The 19,195-nt window shown below is 52.6% G+C and overlaps 2 protein-coding genes across 2 annotated transcripts in view; one reads left to right on the forward strand and one right to left on the reverse strand.

Annotated features, from left to right (window-relative positions):
• Positions 1-7,418: 7,418 nt before the first annotated feature.
• On the reverse strand, positions 7,419-13,164 carry POU3F3 (POU class 3 homeobox 3). Its single transcript, XM_056128425.1, has one exon. It carries the CDS (start codon positions 13,078-13,080, stop codon positions 11,578-11,580), a length of 1,503 nt encoding a protein of 500 aa, XP_055984400.1. The 5' UTR covers positions 13,081-13,164; the 3' UTR covers positions 7,419-11,577.
• A 3,130-nt stretch (positions 13,165-16,294) lies between these two features.
• The window catches only part of LOC130037394 (collagen alpha-1(I) chain-like), a 48,797-nt gene continuing 45,896 nt past the window's right edge, over positions 16,295-19,195 (forward strand). Inside the window, exons 1-3 of the mRNA XM_056129245.1 lie at positions 16,295-16,366; positions 16,849-17,045; positions 17,487-17,562. Coding sequence (XP_055985220.1) covers positions 16,295-16,366; positions 16,849-17,045; positions 17,487-17,562 — 345 coding nt within the window. The remainder of the gene's footprint in view (positions 16,367-16,848; positions 17,046-17,486; positions 17,563-19,195) is intronic.

The raw sequence follows: 19,195 nt of genomic DNA on the forward strand, positions 1-19,195 counted from the left end.
ACTCCTCCCCATTCTGTTTGGTCAGAGCTTATTGCCCCTTAGGGGAAAGTATCTCAACCTTGGTGGAGGAGTATGAAGACCCTCCACAGCTAACTGAATGGTGACAGGAAATCTTTGACAGCCAGCTCAAGGATCTTAAAGTTTCACTCCAGTGAAAGAGATCTTCCAGGCTTAACCCACCTTGCTGCAGAGGCAGATCTCAGTAGGAGAGCTTCATACAGTTCATGTGTGAGTACCACCACTTTTCTGCCACTCCTGAGAGCCCAGAGCCCCAAGAACTCATTTCCTGCTGACCTGGAGCTTTCTCCTCCCCCTCTCCCTTAATACACTCTCAAGAAAACAACCAGAGGCTGGGTAGAAGCGTCCCTAACTGCCAGTAGTTTAGGACCTGCCTCCCCCCCCCCCCCCCCACCAAGTTTGGCATCAGAGGAGGGGAGAGGGCAGGGCTTGGGGACTAGGCTAAGAAAAAGCTTTGTTCCTTTTTTTTGGATCAACTACAAATAAGCTGCCAAGACAACTAATACCTGTGAGGTTGGGATGGGTGCAGGGCTTCTTTTTCTCTGACTATCCTCATGGGCTCTTCGCAGAAGGAAACCCAAGTCACACTGCCCCCATGTATCCAGATGCATTGGCTAGGATGTGGGAGGGGGATAGCCCAGTCCATTCATTCCCTGTCCCTCCCCTTTCCTCATCTCACAGAGGCCCACACTCCCGAGGTAGAGAAGTAGAGGGGAAAGTTGAGGCAAGGGGTCTCCACTTAGAATTTGCTGGAAAACTGGTGTATAAGAGCATGAAGGCAGTGCCACTCCAGGTCTCCAGGGCATCAGAAAAGATCCCCTGCTAGGAAATCCCCAAGATTTCCCACCCTTATGGTCCCCACACCTTGTTCACAAAGTCACAGCAGCTTAGAGGTGGAGGTTGGCCTGTCCCCTGTACCCAAGAGGCAGATGAGTTCTGCCTCTTGAAAAGAGATATTGCTGGGTGGAAATTTTCCTGCCTGGAGTCCCTGTGGTTCTCAGTGAGCCCTGCTCTCAGCAGCCACAACCCACCTCCACTCTCTTTCCTTTCTTTGTGGTTTAAGGCTGCATTCAAGGAGGGGCTCTCTAATGTTGTTCCTGTCATGTGCAAGAAGTGCTCCTGTCCCCACCCTCATCCCCATCTCCCCATGTGCAACTGTAGTTAGAAACCACACACACAAAAAAATTCTTTGAAAATTGTTCTGCTATTCTTTCTGATGAGAAGAGTTGACAAGACACAGACACATTAAGTTGCATGAAATACAGTGGACGGATCAGCCCAAATGCATCTCATTTGCACTTGTATGTAGCTGGGTAGGGGCTGTGTCACTCAAGCCTCCCTGCCATGCTGAGCTGACTAACTGAATTTTCCTAACAGGCCCCCACTACTGGCCACTTGCAAGGTAAGATTTACCCCAGGCCAGGCAGGCAGGGGCAGGAGAGCTGGAATTTGCCTGGAAGCTAGGCCAGTGGCCGGGTTTCATTTTGCAGGGATGGGGTGCTTCTGCTCAAGAGCACTGAGTGAAGAGGTCTGGGGGTTGTGGGGCTGGAGTAGCCCAGCTTGATGTCTGCTCCTCTGGGCTTCCCTGGTTAAAGTCAGTTAGGGTGAACACAGTATAATGAAGAGTGTCACTGGCCACGTTTCATGCCCACTTGTCCTCTTTTTTTTTTCTTTTTGGGTTACTCCTGGCAATGCACAGGGGTTACTCCTGGCTCATGCATTCAGGAATTACGCCTGGCGGTGCTTGGGGGACCATATGGGATTCTGGGAATCAAACCCGGGTCAGCTGCATGCAAGGCAAACGCCCTACCCGCTGTGCTGTCGCTCCAGCCCCTCACTTGTCCTTCTCTTTGGAAGTTCTGTTCTCATGGTCCACTTTCTCAGTGGGGAGAAAGGCCTCTGTCTATGGATCCCCCTGCTTCTAATCCTGAATCCTGGCCCTGAGCTCCTAGCTTCACCCTGTCTACACAGAGGCCCAGAGAGGAGCTGATGCCCCAGTACTGCTGTCTGCCCTGTGACCCCCCCTCCCCCGCCAGCTGCCCACCCAGTGCCCTGACGCTTCCTCTCATCTCTGCCTGTCTCTGCTGCTGGGCTGCCACTTCCCACTGCATGGGAGGGTGGGAAGCCCAGATACTGGCTCTTAGCTTGAGTTCATTGTGGCCAGGGACGCAGAACAGAGAAGCTGAGGATGTGGGGTCTGCAGGGACAAGTGCCCAGAACCTATGGAAAACCTTGTGGGGTTCCATGAGGGCTTCAGCATTGTATCTGGAGCTGGGGGGTAAGGTGGAAGGGGGTTGTGCTTTCCTGGGCTACCTGCTTATAGTCCTGGCAAAGGTGACTGGGATGCCCACCCTTACCCCCCTAGCTTACCTGCCCAGCCTGCTAACTTTCACCTGCTGGGAGAATAGGGGTGCCCAAGCTGACCACTGCCCAGGTCTTCAAGGAACTGTCACCACCCAGGCCGTATGGAACCAGCTGATGCCTCCAGCTGCCTGCAGTGGTGGGGGAGTCAGCCCTAGGAACCCAGGGCATACTTACTAGGTGTGTGATCACTTAAAGACCCCAGGAGCTCCTTCTGCAGAAGTCCTTTGTTGAAAGTGTGCAGGCTCAGCAGCAGATCCTGTTCCCCCACTCAGAACTCCACCCCTGCACAGGCAAAGGGTATCAGCTGTCTTGCTCCCCCACCCCCCACCCCAGATGCTCACCCCTGGGTTAAAATCAGTCCTTATGCTTGGGTAGGCAGGTTTGCTCTATCAAAGCTTTGGGAGGTAGGGAACGGGGTAGAAGACACTGTCCCTGAAGGTGACCTCATCATTAGCAGGGGTGGTGGATCCCGCCAAGTGCTGGGGTGACACATGGGTAAGGGGTACCTGCCACCCCAGGTAAGGGATTCTGACAGCTAGAGGTGTGAGGTTTCTGTGTCCTCTGCCCCCAGCCCTGAAGGTGGGCGTGACTAGGCAGGGAGGTGCAATAAGGACAGCTGATGGGAGCTCAGGCTTCCAGGGATCATCCTGTCCGGCTACAAAGCTCCCCATTCCCTCCTCATCCTCTTCCTTCTTCATTTGTCTGCATTCGTCCTTTCTAGTCTGTCTAACTTCACAGAGTCGTTTTGCAAAAAAAAAAAAAAAAAAAACCTCCCTGCAGAAGGTTGCGTGCCTTATGTAACCCTCTTACACCGGCAACTCCTCAAGTTATGATTCTGCTACCAATCAGCCGGGCTTTCTGGCTGGGGTGAAGTCGGGTATGGGTCTCCTATTGATGCAGATGGAGGTGAAGGTTTTATTTCCATGGGAGATTTGTAGTCCTCTTTCTCCCAACCCCCAGGTCAAGGCCTGGGAAAAAAAGAGGGTAGGGAACTGATCTTTTCATCTACCACCTAGTCACCTGCAGACCCTCCTCTGTGATAAATGGAGAAAATCTGCAGGGATTAGGCTCATATGTAAATAGTGCTGACCTCCAGTGCCCCTTCTCATTGAAAAGCAGAAGGTCCATTTCAGGTGCTGGCTGCCCAGGGCCTTAGAGAATCCCTCACCCCAGACTTCACAGCAGCAAGGCTGCTTGCATAGCTTTATAAATGCCCGAAACAACTACTAAATAGTTCTAAATTGTCTAAATAGTCAATAAGACATTTCTCAGGTTCAGTCATTTTAGAATCATGTTTGTAAGAAATTTTTAGGGCATAGAGGATTTAGGACTCAGGATTCAGGACTCAGGATTGCCTGAGCAACTTTGAAAGATTTCCTATCCACCCTCCTTCAAATGTTAATTAACACTAGTAAGTAGATGTTGTTTTTCCACTGATGGGATGGGCTTTACTCTGTTGTAATTTATAGAGCCTCAAGACAAAGCTCCTATGATATTTATTTTCATTTCGTTAGTTTCTGGGTGATGCTATACTTTCTGATTAGTCTTATTTAATTTTCCAGACTCTGCAGGCATGCTCTCAGCCTTGAACCTCTAAGTAAAAAACAGACTCTCTCCCTCAGAGACTTCTTCCTGGGCAGTGGGGAACAAAAGTTCAGTCTTACACTCACCCTTGCCCTATCTGAACGGGGTCAAGCGAGGGTGGCACACTTCAGCACCTTTTATTTCAGTGCTGGCACAAGACAAGTTCTTTGAAATGAAGCTATGTTCTATTTCAGTATACACTGTTTTAAAACTATGGTGAGTTTTCTACACAAAATTCAGTCTATGCCCAGCCAGCTCAGTTCTTTTCACTTATGTTCACACATACATGCACCTGCATATCAACTAGGATTATATTACCAGGATTATATTTTTGCAAACTTATTTTTTGAAGAGTAAAAGACAAAAGTATCTTAGAATGCTCTCAGTATCTTTTAAATGTCTGTTTTATTCTGCTTAATGCCCCCCACAGATAGGAAATAACCCCACATCCTATGTGCTACCCCACAACAGATAAACTAACCAATCCTTCTCCTTCTCTTCCATCTTTAATATTTTCCTTCGCCCTCCTTTATATTTTTAAAGGCTAAAATTTCTTTCCAAAAGGAGAAGGAACAAATTCGTTCAAGAATTATGTACACGAAATGCTACTTGTCTAGGGCAATTGCATTGGTAAATAAATGGCTTCCTGTTTATTATATATGTTTTACTGAGAAAATAAAAACGAACTCTAATGCCTCAGAGCACTTCATAATGCAAATATGTCAATTTTTGCTTTGCTGTCCAGCTTCCCACTCCTTGCTACTCACTGGAAATAAATCAGGTTAAGTTGGGATGGAGGTGTTAGTGGGTTCATTGTTAATTATCCCCCCTTCACCCGCCTGACCTGGGGAAGAGTCACTTCCAAAGTTGTCAAGAACTGCCTGTCGGAGTGGCAGGCAGAGAGGCTGTGTCCTCCTGGGGAAAGCACTCAAGTCACTCCGGGATTTCTCAGGTCGCTCAAGTTGCCCACGACTTCCTGTGTCGGCGTCACCAGTGCACACTGCTTGCTCTTCTGTACAGACACCAACCTGCAGCCACATCCCTGCTTATTCTCACCACCCCTAACCCCTTCCCGCAGGCAGGGCTCGGGAAGACGACCCAGACCCGCGGACACCCCCAGGCAACCCCCAGCCCCCAGGGTGGGACAGTCAAAGAGGCTCCTCAAACATTCTAATGTCCTCCTGAAACTTGGGGGCGCCTTAACACACTGACCGCCAATCCCGCCTGCCCACCCCACCCCACAATTTGGACCTAAGCAGAAAGTGGGGCCCCCTTGGCTGGCCAAAGAACTGGACACAGCGCCCCAACCGTCTTTTGAAGATCTAGAGGTCCTGTGCCATCCTTCCTTTCCCTCCAGGCTACAGGGGTCAACAGTCAGAGCCTAGCTCTCCTGAGTGGTGCTCTCTGGAGGGGTGAACACACCACACTGAGAGGAGGACAAGCTGTCCATCTCTGAAGCTTCCCCAAGGCCTTCCAGAAACTTTCCCCAGCACCCCTTCGATATAGGCCCAGTGTAACCCACAAGTTCCCCCATCTGCTCAGAAAACTTTACCAAGGGCCCTCTCTGTTCTCAGTGTCTTAGATCTGGTCCAGCTACTTGCCCTGTCACCACTCCACCTCCCCTTCTGCTCTCCAGGGCTGCTAGGGCCCAAGTGTGTTCGGAGAAACAATCACAGCATCAGAGCCGGCCTGAGCAGATCAGAGGACAGGAAGTGAGGGGAAGCGCAGAAAAGGGAAATTTCCACCTGTTTCTAAAAGTTTCCCTTGACAATTACCAGTAATCCCCATAGACAACTCCATTATGCATATGAAATAGAATTTACTACTGTTCTTGAAAAGCCGTTGTTATTATTATTATTATCTATTTTGATGTCGTTCCTAGGAAGATAGATGAACCATACACCGCGTTCCAAACCATTCTGATCTGTAATTAAATGGCAGGATCGGTTTGTATTCTCCTACGGCTTTTACAGAAGTTGCAGTGATCCAAAGTCGGTTTGCTGTGTCAGAGTGGCATTTTTATTAATGAGAATACAAAAAGCTTGCATATTCTTAGCCCTGCTTGAATTTAGTTGCTAAGCAACCGGTGTATGGTAATTCATCCGCGAAATTTAAATCTTGGAGAAAGGAGCCTGTGGGGTTTTTTTTTTTGCTCAATGGTCGCCTCCACGAGGAAAATAACTCTTGGGGACAGGCGGCAGGTGGGGCGGTCGGGCCAGTGCCCCCAGCACGGCGCTCAGTACCTCGGCGCCCCGCAACCCGGCGGATCCCCGCAGCCCAGCGGCCCGGCAGATCCCCGCAGCCCCCCTTGCTCCCAACGCACCGCTACCAGGTCTGCAGACCCGGCCACCGGCAGTGCAGCTCACGCAACTGCCCCGCCAGCTGCGCTGGGGGCGACCCTTTGAGCCCTGCCCGCTCGCCTCTCTCGGTGCAGGCCCGAGTGCGGGGTGAGGGAGGTAATAATCAGTGGGCCAGAGCCAGGTTAAAGAAGCTTGAGAATCCCCTTATTCCATTTTCCTGCTCGGCGAGACCCGGGAAAGTCGGCGCTTCCCCTTCCGAGATGCAATTAGGCGGGAGGCGAACCCGGAGCCCCTGGGCTCTCCCTACTAACACCCGGACCGAACCCGCCCCGAAGTTATGCGCGTGACCTTCAGGCCCGCGGGGGCTGCAGCGCCCAGGCACCGAGGTGTCCCGGGGACTTGCAAAAGACGGAGGCCCGTAGGGGTCCGCACACTTGTAATGCGGACTCCGCAGAACACAGCTGCAGCAAGGCCGACATCTGTCCTGGTGACTCAGAGGGAGTGACCAGAACACAACTAGGGGAAAGGAGTTCCTTCCTCACCACTGTTCCATAGGCTTCCTTTTCTTTCTTTCTTTCTTTCTTTCTTTCTTTCTTTCTTTCTTTCTTTCTTTCTTTCTTTCTTTCCTTCTTTCTTTCTTTTTTTCTTGCCTTCCGACCGGAACACAACTTCCTATCCTCTGCACCTTGCTTCTGGGTTCCTGATAACCTCAAGCTCTGAACTCTCTTTCAACACCCTTCCCCAGCAGAGATGCCTGAACAAGCCAGGTATTCGGTTTTATCACCCATGCACAGCATCTGTTCTCATCATCTCAGCCAGCCACGTGCATTTCACAAAGGAAGAGACTTGCTTTCATTTGTATCCTTCTGCCTAGAAAAAAATGGAAACAGGTCCACCTTCTAAATCATTAATTTCAAGTTCACATCCAGGGCCAATACTTGTTGCATCTAGTTTACAGTTTGATTAATTACCCTGGAACTTGGGCAAACTCAACTCCATGAGGAGAGACTGTTTCTTCCCTCAATTTAGTTCTGATGGTTCTTACAAGTTATTGATGGATCTTACTCTATTTACATACAAATTGCTGCAAATATGTCCATCTCTTAAAATGCATTTGGTATAAATATATAAAAGTGTCATTTTTGATTTAGCTTGAAGAGGTCGATCATTTATTACAAAAATAAACGAATAAATACAACAATATATTGTTGCTTCCAACAGGATAAATACTTTACAAATATATAATTTAAAAACAAATTTAATTGTTAAAATTATTTAAAATATTACACTTATCGATAAAACTATCAATAATATATACTGCATTTATAATTAGAACCAACTCTTTTCTGAATGTTGAAAACCATCCATACAAGAGATAATGGGCATGGTGATGAGCAAACACCGGAGGCGACAGGGAAGCAGAGAGAATCTCTAAGATCAATAATGAACAGTTCTATTATTTTGGAACAAAGGAGTCGTCCTTGGCTAAATACTTAAAAAAAAATAAAACAGAGCAACAACAGCAAAGTGACTATTTAAAATGCACCTTGAATGATTTATCACCCAGACTTGCAGAAGAAGATGGTTGGGTGAAGGAGATGACAGGCTTGGACAAGTGACTAAGAGCCACAGGAGACTGTGAACTATAAATGGGTCTAATTTGGGATTAGGCAGATTGGTAGAACAGAACTTTGTAGCTGCTTTCCTTTGGGTTGGGGGGTGGGATTGAAATGAAGGAAACAAATGGGTACTTTACGAAGCACAAGACACTTGCGCTGCAAGGGAACACAATGACCAAATTCATTAAAAAGATCTGGCGAGATATAACAATATTTTCATTATTTACATGTGTAACAATGTAAGCCTTAGCACAAAACCTCTGTTATATCTACCCTCTTTTGTTTTCCAACCATGAATTTTATTTTGTAAATACATTCAAAGGGTGATTTTTTTTTAAATGAAGTGCAAGCATGAGTTCACTTTAAAAACTGCAAAAATAAGGAAATAAAAGTGTTCTGGCTTTCCCAGCTTCTCCAAATAAAAGTTACTCTAGTTACTCCTAAATCAGGACTTCTTTCAAAGTAATCAGCAAGATTGCTTTTTAACAGAAAACAGTGTAAAATCTAATGTTAGTTCTTTTGTTGTCAGCCAAATCAAGTAAGCAAACACCTCCTAAAAATTTAAATTCTCTGTTGACTCAACCGCTACCATTCCTGCAGGGAAAACAAGATTTCATCTGACTTACTAGTAGTAACCGCCACAGAAAAATAACCACACCCAACCCTTAGTTTTCCAATAAGGCCCTCTTTGCTGGCCTCAGTAGACCCCCTCCCCAATTGTGATCCTTGTCCCCACCCCCAGCTCCAAATTGTAAATTTGCCTGGCAGAGAGATTACAATAGCAAGAGAACTAGGAGACAAGAAAGCAAATTGTGGTTTCTTGTTTTCATTCTTTTCCTTCTTTCTGTTTAATAAACAGGGTCTTTTTCAGATTTCACAAATCAAAATGATTGTGATTTTTAGTAGGATTTGGTGTTTAAAATAATGCAACCCAATACATGGCCATCTGGCTGGACTTGATTTATGAAAGTGACACAGGGTCTGACGGAAAGAAATAACTTCCTTGTGGCTCTCACAGTTTGGGGGTGGTTTTTAACCCCTGCATGATATCATAAGGAGAGGGAGTGAAGATGAGAGAAGGCAAAAAGTGACAGCTAAATGAGATTAAAAGAAAATTAGTTTACAAAATCATTGCTCTATCACCCCTACCTTTTTTTTCTTCTCCTTCTAAAAAAGTTCAATATGAAAGGACTCAAGTTAGAGCCTTAAGCATCTTTAGTATTCAGTACCTAAGGCACAACACTTTCATTTTCCCACGCTGTAAATATTAATACACTAACTTGATCAATCTGACCACTCTGCAGGTATAATCAAGAGTGATCAGAACCCCAGCATTCATGAAGAAGTTATAGAATCACACAGAAATGAGAACTTTAAGTCTGAGCTGGAGGGTGTTGTGGTGTGGAATAGCAGGATTTTTAAAACTACATTCTTTCATTACAAAAACAATTTCAAAACACCCTACCCCAACAAAAAAAAAGCTTCCTAATGTAAACTTAGTTCCACAGAGCAATTAATGGGAAACAATAAATATAAAAGATGTTTTGGTCTTTCAAACTATTCTTCCCACTATTAGCCCTTAGGAGAGGAGGAAGGGGACTGTAACATGGTGTGTGTGTGTGTGTGTGTGTGTGTGTGTGTGTGTGTGTGTGTGTGTGTGTTGGGGAGGACTAGAGGGCAAAGAGACTAAACTTGAAGGGGCTCTGTACTAATCATTAGTAATCAGTTGGCAAATTTCAACTGCTGATGCAGTCTGATCTGATAAAGATGATAAAGGACACAGGTTTCTTCAAGGAAAGGGTATCATGGAGACAATCTTACCTACAACCACACACTAACATTAAGGGAGAGAAAAACACTGCAAAAATTACGGATTAACAAGGACTGACTATTAGGTTAAATTACTAGAAGTTTCTGTCGCTTTTTCTAGATTTCCAGATAGACCTCAGTTGGGGCAGGTTCCACTTTTCTCAGCTCTATCACTGCAAGATTTGCATTTAAACAATTTTTTCCCCCTAAAGAACTCTTTTCTTCCCACACAGGGTGTATGCATCAGACACAGACTATTTCATTCTAACAAATTTATTTTCTCGATCAGCTCTTACGGAGTCACTACTCAAATTAAATTACAATCAAATGATCACATCAAAAGATACCCTTATTACCTAACAAATGTCCATATTTTCATTTCATTTTGATTTGTGCTCGTCTGAAAAAAACACGTAATACAAGATCTGGGGAAAAATAAATTACCGTTTTGCAGCAGTTCATAAGTATTCTGAATAAAATATTAAAAGAAGTCATTTAATGAAAATATAAAGCAAATATTTTTAGATCAACAATGGATCTAACAATTCTCTATTGCCGTCTTTTGAAAAGTCTGTTTATTAAAACCTACCAAAAACACTGCTTGGAAATGGCAGTATTATATAATCACATCCACGGCACCCATTCAATCAAAGTTGGCAACGGATTGAGGAGAGAAGTCCAGACAAGTGCAGAGGCTGGTGCTTAAGTCTTTCTAAATTCCTTTATCTGAATCAGTCCAGAAATAAAAAATAAAAATATTAATAAAAAAAATATTAGCGGTTGGATCTGTAGGCATCGTCCCCCGGAAAGGCAGCCATGGAGCCAGGCCTGGGGGCCGGCCTCGCTATGCGCCCAGTTCACTTGCTCGCGCCCCTGCTCGGTCAGCCTAAGCCCTCCGTGGCTGGCGACCCTCTTCCGGGCCCAGCCCTCTGCTCTTTTGTGATGCTTTTCTTTCCAAGATTATTTGGACGATACTTCTTTTGGCGTTGCTATTCAGTCTGTTCATTTCAGAAGCTGTGGATTATTATTTTTTCTTCTTGTTTTCTTTGCTTCAGCCTCGCCCCCCCAGCCCCCCTTCTTTCCATTTCACGGTCGATTTGTTTGTCCCCAAATGACTTTAATATGACCAAGAAAAACAGGGTCCCAGAGCACAGAGTCATCCCCTGGTAAATCCGGTGCCTCTGCTGCTTTGCAGGTGGCTCCCAGGAAAGTATGCTTCTGAGAACCGTCGTGGGCAGCCCTTGTTGGCAGGAGGGCATGGAGGGGAGGCTAGGCGCTTCTTTATTTGAGACTAGAGGATGCGGCGTTGGCGGTGTCCCCCGTGGAGCGGTGGGGAAACCGCACGCGTGCAGTTTTGGACCCCCAGGAATCTTCACCCTTGTTTAAAAGCAGAAACGAAAACGGAAACGAAACACCACCACGGTATAATTGCGATTTTCTTTCTTTCTTTCTTTCTTTCTTTCTTTCTTTCTTTCTTTCTTTCTTTCTCTTTCTTTCTGTCTTCTTTCCTTCCTTCCGTGATCTATGAATATAAAAGTCTGGGTACTTCGGGTATGCGTTCCCCCCTCTTTCCTTGGATTAAACACACACACACACACACACACACTCACACACACACACTCTCTCACACACACACACACACATACACACACGTCTCCTTGGTCCGTCTCTCTCTCTTTTTTCCCCTCCGAAGGGCGAGCGTGGCCGGCTGTGGGCTCAGAGCAGGGCAGCGGGCCAGGGGCGGGCTCCGCTGGCTGCGGCGGTGGCGGTGGCGGCGGCGGCGGCGGCGGCAGCGGCGGCGGCGGCGGCGGCGGCGGCTGTGGCGGGCGGTGGAGGCTGCGGGCAGCGGCGGCCCTCGAGGGGGCGCGGCAGCCCCCCCGACCTCACTGCACACTCGTCGGCAGCCCGTGGTGAGGCGGTGGCGTGTCAGCGCTCACAGTGCCCACCTGTGAGTAGACGTCGTCGGGCGTCTGCTGCTGGATGCCGGGCGGCGTCATGCGCTTCTCCTTCTGGCGCCGGTTGCAGAACCACACCCGCACCACCTCCTTCTCCAGCTGCAGGCTGTCGGCCAGGTTGGTGATCTCCTGCGCCGAGGGCTTGGGGCACTTGAGAAAGTGGCTCTCGAGCGCGCCCTTGACGCTCACCTCGATGGACGTCCGCTTCTTGCGCTTGCGGCCTTGCGCCGCGATCTTGTCGATGCTCGTGGGGCTGCCGGTGCTCGAGTCCGCCTCCTCCAGCCACTTGTTCAGCAGTGGCTTGAGCTTGCACATGTTCTTGAAGCTCAGCTGCAGGGCCTCGAAGCGGCAGATGGTGGTCTGCGAGAACACGTTGCCGTAGAGAGTGCCCAGCGCCAGCCCCACGTCGGCCTGCGTGAAGCCCAGCTTGATGCGCCGCTGCTTGAACTGCTTGGCGAACTGCTCCAGGTCGTCGGACGTCGGCGTGTCCTCGTCCGAGTGCGGGTCGTGGCTGTTGAGGCCAGGCCCCGCGCCGCCGCCGCCGTGGTGCGGCGGCCCCTGCGCGTGGTGCGGGTGCGGCGGGTGCGGGTGCGCGTGGTGGTGGTGGTGGTGGTGGTGCTCGGCCAGCTCGGGAGTGTCCCCGCGCACCAGCCCCGGGTGCACCAGGCTCTGGGCGCCGCCGCCCGCGCCGCCGCCGCCGCCGCCCGCGCCCGGGGGCGCGCTCAGCATGCCGTTCACCGTGAAGCCCCCGGGTTGCGAGTAGAGCAGGCTCTGCGGCGGCGGCTGCTGGCCGCCGGCCATGGACGGGAGGTGCGCGGCGGCGGCGGCGGCGGCGGCGGCAGCGGCGGCGGCGGCGGCGGCGCCCCAGCCTCCCGGGTGGCCCTGGTGCGGCGGCGGCGGCGGCGGCCCGAGGTGCGGCGGCCCGCGGTGGTGCAGCGCGGTGCCCGCGTGCAGGTCGTCACGCCCGGCGCCGCCCTTCACGTCGGGGCCCTGCGGCGGCGGCGGCGGCGGCGGCGGCTGCTGGGGGCTGCCGGCCATGCCCACGGCGCTGCCCGACCACGGCGAGCTGGCCTCCACGGCGGCGGCGGCGGCAGCGGCGGCGGCGGCGGCGGCGTGGGGCAGGGCCGTGACCCACTGGTGTGCGTGGCTCAGCATATGGCCGCCGTTGCTGGCGGCCATGGCCCCCTGCATGAAGTCGCTCTGGACCATCTTGACCGAGGCAGGGTCCCCGCGGTAGGCGCCCGAGGTCACGGCGGCGCTGCCGGGCTGCATGCCGCCGCCGCCGCCCCCCGCGCCGCCGCCGCCGCCGCCGCCGCCACCGCCGCCGCCGCCGCCGCCGCCGCCGGCGCCCGCGGCGTCCGAGTGCACAATGGAGCCGGCCGCCAGCAGGCTGTTCCCCGGCAGGTAGGGGTTAGAAGCCGCCGTGGCCATGCCGCTCCGCTCCCGCCACCCCACCGCCGCCACCACCGCCGCCGCGGCCGCGGCCGCGGCCGCCGCCGCCGCCGCCGCCGCGCACCCCCCTCCCCCCCGCCGCCGCCCGCCTCCGCCCCCCCCCGCTTCCCCCGCCCCCGCCCCGGGCCCCGGCCTGCCCCGCAGCCTGCGCCGCCGCCTCCGCCCGAGCCGCCGCCGCCCCCGCCGCCGCCGCCCCCGCCGCCGCGGCTCCCGGCTGCAGCTGCAAGGCCGCTCGGCAGGGCGCGGGGGTCGCCGGCCCGCCTCGGTCAGCGACAGCCGCCGCAGCCGCCGCCGCCGCACCAACAGCGCTCTGGGGAGGGGGGCTCGCTTCCCGGGGCGCGCTCCGTGGCCGCCCCCTTCAGGGGGGGTCGGAGCCGCCCCCCAGCCCCTGCGCGAGCCGCTAGCTCCAGCAGGGCGCGCCGGGCGGGGCGCGGGCCTGCGCTGGGACGGTGTGGCCGGGCGCGCCGGCCCCGCGGCTCCGTGCTCCCCGGGGCGCGCGCGGGCTCGGTCCACCTGCTCAGCGAAGAGTTGCCCCGCGACAACAAAGGACGCAGCCGCTCCTGCTCCTCCCGGGCCAAACTACGGCTGGCCGCGGGCCGGCTCCGTGCCTGCCCCGGCGCGCGCTGCTCTCTCCCGCCGCTCAGGCACGCATCTCACGCGCTGCCCCTGCGAGTAGTCAAACTTTTCCAGTCCTCCAGGAGTGGTGCTGCGGGCTGCTCGCGGGCGCTGAGAGGAGAGGCTGGCTCCTTGCTCTCCCCCTGCGATCCTCTCGTCTCAAGTTTTGTGCAGTCCTAGGAAAACTTCTTGCGATGGTGCATTGCTCAGAAGTTGCTATTGCCGGAGCTCCGGGTTGCCTCTGAAACAAGAGTCCTTTTTCATTCTCCTCGCAACAGTCACAGTCTGATGCGACATCTTTCCTTTTGGGCAGAAATTAGGAAACAAATATAACAAGGAGGAAAAAAATTTTTTTTGAACAGGAAGGGGGGGAAGGTCGAATTGCCGTTACCTTGTTGCAGACAGTTGGGGTTGGTGTTTTAATTTTTTCCCAGCGGTTGTCTGGAGGAGGAGGAAGAAGAGTGCATTGGTGGAGGTGGCAGTGTGTGTGTGCATATAGGGGATCCTTGATTCACAACCAACTCCAAGTGGGCACGTTGCACGGCTCCAAGAATGCCCCGACGGCGCTGGCGCTGGCCGTGCCGGAGCAGAGTTGCTGTGTCCTAGTCCGCGCTCGCTCTCCCTCTCTCACTTTCCCCTCCTCTCTCGCTCTCTTTCTGTTTTTTTTTCCCTCTCTCTCTCTCCCTCTCTCCCCTGCGCTCGCTCACTCTCCCTCTCTCGCCAGCCCGCTCTCACTCGGATCTGACAGTTCGCTCTCTGTCCCTCCCTCTCTGAGCGGGGACTGTCGAATGTTTACCCTCCGCCGAGAGCGCGCACCCACCACCACACTTTCCCAAATACAAGGAAGTCGAGCACCAGAGCCCCCGCTGATTGGCTACCCGCTGGGTGATTGGCAGGCCCGGAATGACTGGCTCAGGACTCGAGGCCCCCCTTCCGGCCGTTCCGATTGGTTGCTTTTTAATTTAGGCAGCGCGTCGTAGAAGCTGGAAATCTGCCGTCCACCCCCCGCCCCCCAGCCTCCCTCCCCCTGGCCACTTTCTCCTCCCCGCTCCTCCCCCGCCACCCCCTCCGCCACATCTTAACTCTTAGTGTCCGGCCAAGCTGTTGGCGTTCGCGCGGAGGCTCAGAGCATTCGCAATAGGTCTGGGAGCGGGGAAGTGGGGGGGGGGGGGGGAGGAGGGGAAAAAGGGAGGGAGGGAGGGAGGGATGGGAGAAATGGAGGAGGGGGGAGAATAAGGAGAATGAAGAGGGAGAAAATCATGAAAAATAGCAACCTACCACTCCACCTAGTGCTGCGTTTGGTGACCGCCCTCCTCGCGCCCCCTCCTCCCCACAAACCCCCCCTCCATCCCACCCCGCCCCCACCCCCAGTGCCAGAGATTTGTAAAGCTCGCGTCTTTGATGCACTGTATACGCTAATACCTATAGGCAGAGGTGTCTGTTCCCAGTGGTTTTAAAGTTTCCTTTCTTCTTCACCAGCGGGCCCTGGTCTCAGTCTCGGCGGCGGCGGCGGACAGGGGGAGCTCCTGTAGCTCAGAGCCCGGGTCGCCGCCACGCTCCTTGGAAAGACGCCACCGCAACTTTCCGAGGCCGCTTCGCGCCGGCGGCGTCCCCCTTTGTTTAAGTGCTCGGATGCCATCGTCTGGGAGCGCTGCAGCCCGAGACCCGCGCGCCGTCCGCGCGTGCGAGACCCACCGCTCGCCGCCGCCGAGGTTCCTCTCCCCCACCCACTCCGCGCCGGCTCCCGCCCTCCCCCACCCCCGGGATTCCAACGAGCAGCGTGTTTGCCCTTGTGAGTTTGGAGGGTGCCGGTCAGCGGAGTCAGGAGGTGTGTTTGAAAAGCAATCAGCCCGACCTTGCCCCATAGCTACATCGTAAGTGTATCCCGCCCGGGCGGTTGCAGGCCTTCGGGGCGCAGTCGGCTCCGAAAGCCGGGATCCCGCTGCCGCCGCCGCCGCCGCCGCCGCCGGCAGGCGTGCGCAGACCCTCGCAACTCGAGCGACGCTTATTTCAGCGCTGCGGGAATTTGGCGCAGACACTCGCGACTCGGCGACGCTTATTCCAGCGTTGCAGTTGTGAGCGCCGGGGCGGCGCGAGCTCGCTCTTCTTTAGGCACGGTGCTGCTTTTTCTTTCTTTCCCGTCTCGGATGCCTTTGACGAGTGCATGAGCTGGCCTCGATTTCTGGGCCCCAGCAAGCCCGAAAGGGTTAAGGGGGGACGGAAGGCGCGAGGGGGGCAGGGGTGGCGGGAGGCGGGGGGGGGGGCGGTTGGGGGATGCGGCCAAGCGGAAAAGCTACACAGAAGAACCTCGGCGAACCAAGAAAAAAGAGAAAGTGGCAACGAAAACAAGGGCAAATTGAACCCTCCTTGGGGATTTCCAATGAGCTACCCCAACTCGGACCTTGCGTAAATGTACCGTCCCTGCTGCGTGTGCTTGTGCGCGCACCCCGCACGCATCGCGGCGCCCAGTCGTGGGTTCGGCGACACCGGTCGCACGGGGGGCCGCCCTGGAAGTGGCCGGCGCGCCACCCGCGGGTTCCGGTGAAACTGGGAACCTAGCCGCCTTTCGTTGCCACGCATGGTTCGGATGCCGGGTGCGGCCGGGCGAGCTCTGCGGAAAGCCGGACCTCTGTGGCCCAGCCGCAGCCACGTAACCTGTGCGTGGCCTCCAGAGTAGTCGTGCCCGGGGAATTTATGTAGGATCTCGTCCAGATCCCGCCTGCCCGCCGGGTGAAAGTCACCACCGTGGGTAGGTTTTAGCAAAGCCACGTAGGCGAAGGCAGCGGAGGAAAAAGCAGCGGTAGCCTGACCCCGGACAGAAGGGATTTCCCCCTCCGCGTGCCCCCAAGGTGCCTCTTTATATTTACAAATGCATTTATGTATCTATACAAGATGAAACACAGATTTCATTGAGGCAATCTGAGATCTCCAGGTGCAGACGTTTGAAGAGTCGCTGCCAAGCACCCCATGTTTTCTTTTCCTGCCGATTTCGCTTGGATCCGACTCAAAAAACCGAGAGAGTCTCGTGGTTTTGTTTACACTGAATGGGGCGCATAGGAACGGAGCCACGGGGCCGCCTTTCATTAATATACAGTGAGGATTTTGTCTAAATTACGGCTATGAATTTCACAGTGCACGCTTTCAAAAGCAGTCTCAGGTGGCCGCCTGGAACGCGATCGTGCCTTCGCGAACAGATCCACTTTCTTCCTTTCTGTTCAAGGAGGGTGTGTGCGCTTTCGGGGAAGCCCCCGGAAAAACGAGGCGCTCCTCGAGAACAGAAATGCCCGTTTGTGCCGAGGTCTGCGGGCTCGGCGCTCACCCCTTTCCCAGTACTTAGTTCTCTAGGCGCTCCTCAACCTCCCCGCCCTCCCCCACCAGCCCCACCCCATTCTCCCCCTCCCTTTGGGGAGTGTGATTGTTTTGTCTGGTAAAAAAATCCAAAGTATATAACAAGGGGAGAACAGTTAGTGCTGATTTTCATTTGCATACATTTTCATATATTTTGGTGAAAATAATAGACTAGTGGAGAGCTGGGCTTAGAGGACTCAGCGTAAGGGGAAGCTTAAGGACGCGTCGGTTCTGGGGAAGTTGAGAATATGCCTTCCCCCCGCCCCCCGTCACCCTGTTTAAAACAATAAAACCTCCTTTATTTTAAAATCTAACCCTGGAAGTTTGCTCGGTAAGTGTTTTTTGGTTTTTTTAAAAAAAATTTCCTTTCCCTGCTTTTTCTCTTTCTCGCCCTCCTTTCCGGTTTATTTACGCTCCTGTAGGTTTGGGGAGCTTATTGTAGTGGCTGGAGACGAGAGAAGGTTCGCAGAGCAACTGCTCTGTAGGAGGGAAGCGAAAGTGTGTTGGGGTTGGGAAGAACAAGTACCTAAACCCGGCTCAAACCTTCCGTGTAACCGGTGGACTCATTCCAAAGCTCGCCACAGCAAGACACTTTACTGTGGGGCTGGAGGAGCTGGGGGAGAGGGAGGAGAGTGTTATTCATTTCTCATGGCTGATTGTGAAGGGGAGAAAGTCGGAGAGGAGAAAGTATGCAGTCTGAAACATATTTCTTGTTTGTTTGTTTTTTTTAATTATTATTATTTTTTTGCCCTGGGTGGTCAGGACTAGAGCGGGGAAGAAATCTCCCTACTGTAGCCAGTGGTTGTTGTGTTGGAGAAGTGTGTGTACTGGGCCTGGGCTGGGGGTAGGGGGTTCCTGCTGAGAGCAGGGGGGATGGAGTGCTGCGGAGGGGGCTTGGCAAAGGGCGGAAGAGAGTTGGAGAAGGAGGAAGGGAGGCGGGGGCGGCAGGAAGGCCTGGCACCCGGGTGAATGCGGCGTCCGGCTGGGGCAGGCGGTCACTTGCAGCCTCCCAGCTCCATGGAAGAAAGTCCACCAGAAAGCGGGGGATTCATCACCGCTAAGCAGACCATCCTACACTTTATTCCCAAGGGAGACTGGAGCCTTCATGTTACAAACTAGAGGTGACTGTTTTTCACTTTTGACTGCCAGTGACCCTTCCCTCCTCAATTGCTGTTTTTTTTTCAATTTTTTAAAAAAGAGGGGTGCGGTTAGATAAACGTGGAGGAAAAGAGCTAGGCCAAATCTAACACTGCCGCCCCCCCCCCGCACCCCAACACTTTACCTTATTGAAATAAGGTGGAGAAAATTCTAAAAGATTCTCAGTTTTGTTCTTTGCCAAATTTGGGGTGAAGAGGGGGTGGAATCAAAAGGCTGGATATCTACTGCTGGTGGGTAGCCAATACGCCTTGCAACTAAAAATCTGTAATTTCTTGGAAAGAGTTTGTGCCATATCAAGGAAATGGCTTGTAAGGAGGGAGGAAGAGATTTAGTTGGGGAGGGGGTAGGAACCCCCAGTTTTCCACCCCTTGTTTACATGCTTGTCAGCATCGCTTTTGACTGGGGTTAACTCTCTGTGCTCCATTGGACCAGATGCCATATAGAGCTGCTCCCTGAAGATCATTTGTTTCCTTGATGGGGAACATTTCTGAGCAGAGCATATTGGTTGCCATAGAGAAAGAAATAAAAGGAAGAACAGTAGTCACATTAAGCTATATGTTTGTGCACTGGGCTTTAGATAAAAGGACCTTGGTTCAGTCACAGAGAAGCAGTCAAACTTGAGGTAGCTAGTGCCACTAAAACTAGCTTTATTTTGTTTTGGACTTTTACAGTTGAAACATATAAACTAATTTTATTGGTTGTTGTTAATTTTATATGACACGGTTTACTGAACAAAATAAACTTTGAAAATGCCCAAGAGTCGCACCATTGACTTGTCAGCAGGGGGCGCACTGACTCGCTTTAGAAACTACTGGGTAAAATGTTTTAAAAAGCAAATCTGCGGCTCCAAACTTGCCCAAGGATCTAACATCCCTACCTTTTTATGCATATTCACAATGTGGACTGGATTCATTGCATAAAAGGTTTAAACCAGGAGAACAATTACCTCCCCATTTACCACCAACCTGTGATC

The sequence above is a fragment of the Sorex fumeus genome, unplaced genomic scaffold, assembly GCF_029834395.1.
Source record: "Sorex fumeus unplaced genomic scaffold, SorFum_2.1 ptg000006l, whole genome shotgun sequence".
NCBI classification, from domain to species: Eukaryota; Metazoa; Chordata; class Mammalia; order Eulipotyphla; family Soricidae; genus Sorex; species Sorex fumeus.